The 2038-nt window shown below is 67.5% G+C and overlaps 1 protein-coding gene across 1 annotated transcript in view; it reads left to right on the top strand.

Moving 5' to 3' along the window:
- The first annotated feature begins 191 nt into the window (after nucleotides 1-191).
- XKRX (XK related X-linked) overlaps nucleotides 192-2038 on the top strand; it is a 5928-nt gene continuing 4081 nt past the window's right edge. Inside the window, exons 1-2 of the mRNA XM_057365587.1 lie at nucleotides 192-563; nucleotides 1280-1373. Coding sequence (XP_057221570.1) covers nucleotides 271-563; nucleotides 1280-1373 — 387 coding nt within the window. The 5' untranslated portion in view covers nucleotides 192-270. The remainder of the gene's footprint in view (nucleotides 564-1279; nucleotides 1374-2038) is intronic.

The following is a 2038-nucleotide window of genomic DNA, read 5'->3' as shown; positions in this document are numbered from 1 at the left end:
CGGTGCGGGGCTCGGTGCGGGGCCGGTGCGGGGCCGGTGCGGGGCCGGTGCGGGGCCGGTGCGGGGCTCGGTGCGGGGCTCTGTGCGGGGCTCGGTGCGGGGCTCGGTGCGGGGCTCGGTGTGCAGCCGCCCGTCGGGGCTCGGTGCGCCGGGAGAGCCCCGCCCCGCCCCGTCCCGCCCCGCAGCGCTGCTCCTCTCTCCGCTGCAGCCCGGGATGGCGCCGCGGCGGGGCTGAGCTCCCGGGCCGGGCCGGGCCGGGCCGGGGCCGCCATGGACAGCCCGAGCGGGGGCTGCCCGCCCTCCGCCGCCCCGTCGCGGGCGAAGCTGCCGCTCGGCATCGTCTTCTCGACGGCGCTGTTCTGCGGGGAGGGGGCGGCGGCCGCCGTGCTCTGCCTCTCCTACGGCCAYTCCGACGACCGCTTCTGGCTGGCGCTCACCGTGTTCTTCGTGCTCTGCCCGTCCGTCCTGGTGCAGCTCACGCTCATCTTCGTGCACCGCGACCTCAGTCGCGACCGCCCGCTGGTCCTGCTCATGCACCTGCTGCAGCTCGGGCCCATCATCAGGTGAGAGCGGCGGGGTTCCGCGGGCACCCCGGTACCGAGCGGGGAGCTGGGCTGAGAGCAGGGAGAGGTGCGGGGCACGGGCACCCCGGGCTGTCAGCGGCCATCCATCCGCCCGGAGCGGTGTGGGGCACGGGCACCCGGCTGTCAGCAGCCATCCATCCGCCCGGAGCGGTGCAGGGCAGGACAGGCACCCCGGCTGTCAGCGGCCATCCATCCGCCCGGAGCGGTGCGGGGCACGGGCACCCCGGCTGTCAGCGGCCATCCATCCATCCATCCGGAGTGCCCGGCCCCGCTCCTGCCGCCCCCCGGCTGCTCCTCCCCGGCCCGCGGGGTCTCTCGCTCGCCGGTGCCGCTGGCCCCGCTCCGGGCTCTGCCATCCTGTTGGATCCCAGCGGCTGGAAATGGTCAGGGGCCGGGGTGCAGCCAGCGTTCCCTMAACTTCTCGGGTTTGCCAGCACCATGCTTGGGCTGGGAGCACAGACGGGAATCMCCGGTGGGTGCTCCAGGGTGAATACGACACGGTATGAGGCTGAGATATGGGAGGTTTAGATAAGGTATTGGGAGAAGGTTTTATGGCCAGAGAGAGGCTGATGGGGCCCTGGAATGGGGTCCCCAGGGAGGTGGTCACAGCASCCAGCCTGTCTGAGTTCAAGAAGYGTTTGGAYAACGCTCTCAAGCACATGGTGSGATTCTTGGGGTGCCTTTCTTMRGTCCAGGAGCGAGACTCAGTTGGGATTATGGGACATGGAGGAGAAGAGCCAGGTGCAGGAACGAGAACAGGGGCCACTGGACCGTGTTGGAAAGAGGACAGTGAGGGGGTGGATGGATGTTGCACCAGCAGATCCCTCATTCCTCGGGAATGCTGTGGTGCCTCCTGGGCTGTCATCACCCTTGCCAGCCAGCTCTGTGAGAATGCACAACGGGAGGCATGGCAAAGCCACCATTCCATGGGCTTCCTTCCCCRGGGGCAGGGCAGCAGCCACGCTTTGGGCTCACTGCAAAAACACCGTGACCCGCTTCACACTTCCTCTGTCACCGGAAACAAGCAGGGCACSGGGGGTGTCCCCGTCACCATGTGYCATCCTCAGGGCCACCTGGGAGGCYTTGCCCYGGTGCTRCCAGCCCGTGCTGGCCCACGGTAGTGTTGTGACCCTCACCACACCAAGCAGGGCTGTCTGAGCCGGGTGCAGTGCTGCCCAGCTGCTTGCAAGAACCAGCCGGGGCTGCCCAGGGATGGCTGCTTCAGCYGCCTGCTAGGCTGGAGATGGAGCCAGCCTGCTGAGAAGGTCTGGCAGGGCACTGGGAGCCAGCTGGGACTGCCCTTGGAGCCAGGCCTTTGGGATGAAACTTTTCCCATTAGAGCTTGCAATGAGCCATGATCTGCCRAGAGAATTTATCCTAAAACCTTGCTCCTTTTGGGTTTGGTAGGCAATTTCTGCAGCCCTGTAAGCACTCACCAATAATGCTGTCCTGTC

The sequence above is a fragment of the Malurus melanocephalus genome, unplaced genomic scaffold (genome assembly GCF_030028575.1).
Source record: "Malurus melanocephalus ecotype Western Australia unplaced genomic scaffold, MMel_1.1 scaffold_54, whole genome shotgun sequence".
Lineage (NCBI taxonomy): Eukaryota > Metazoa > Chordata > Aves > Passeriformes > Maluridae > Malurus > Malurus melanocephalus.
The sequence above is the reverse complement of the archived record's forward strand: the minus strand, read 5'-3'. Positions and strand labels throughout refer to the sequence as shown.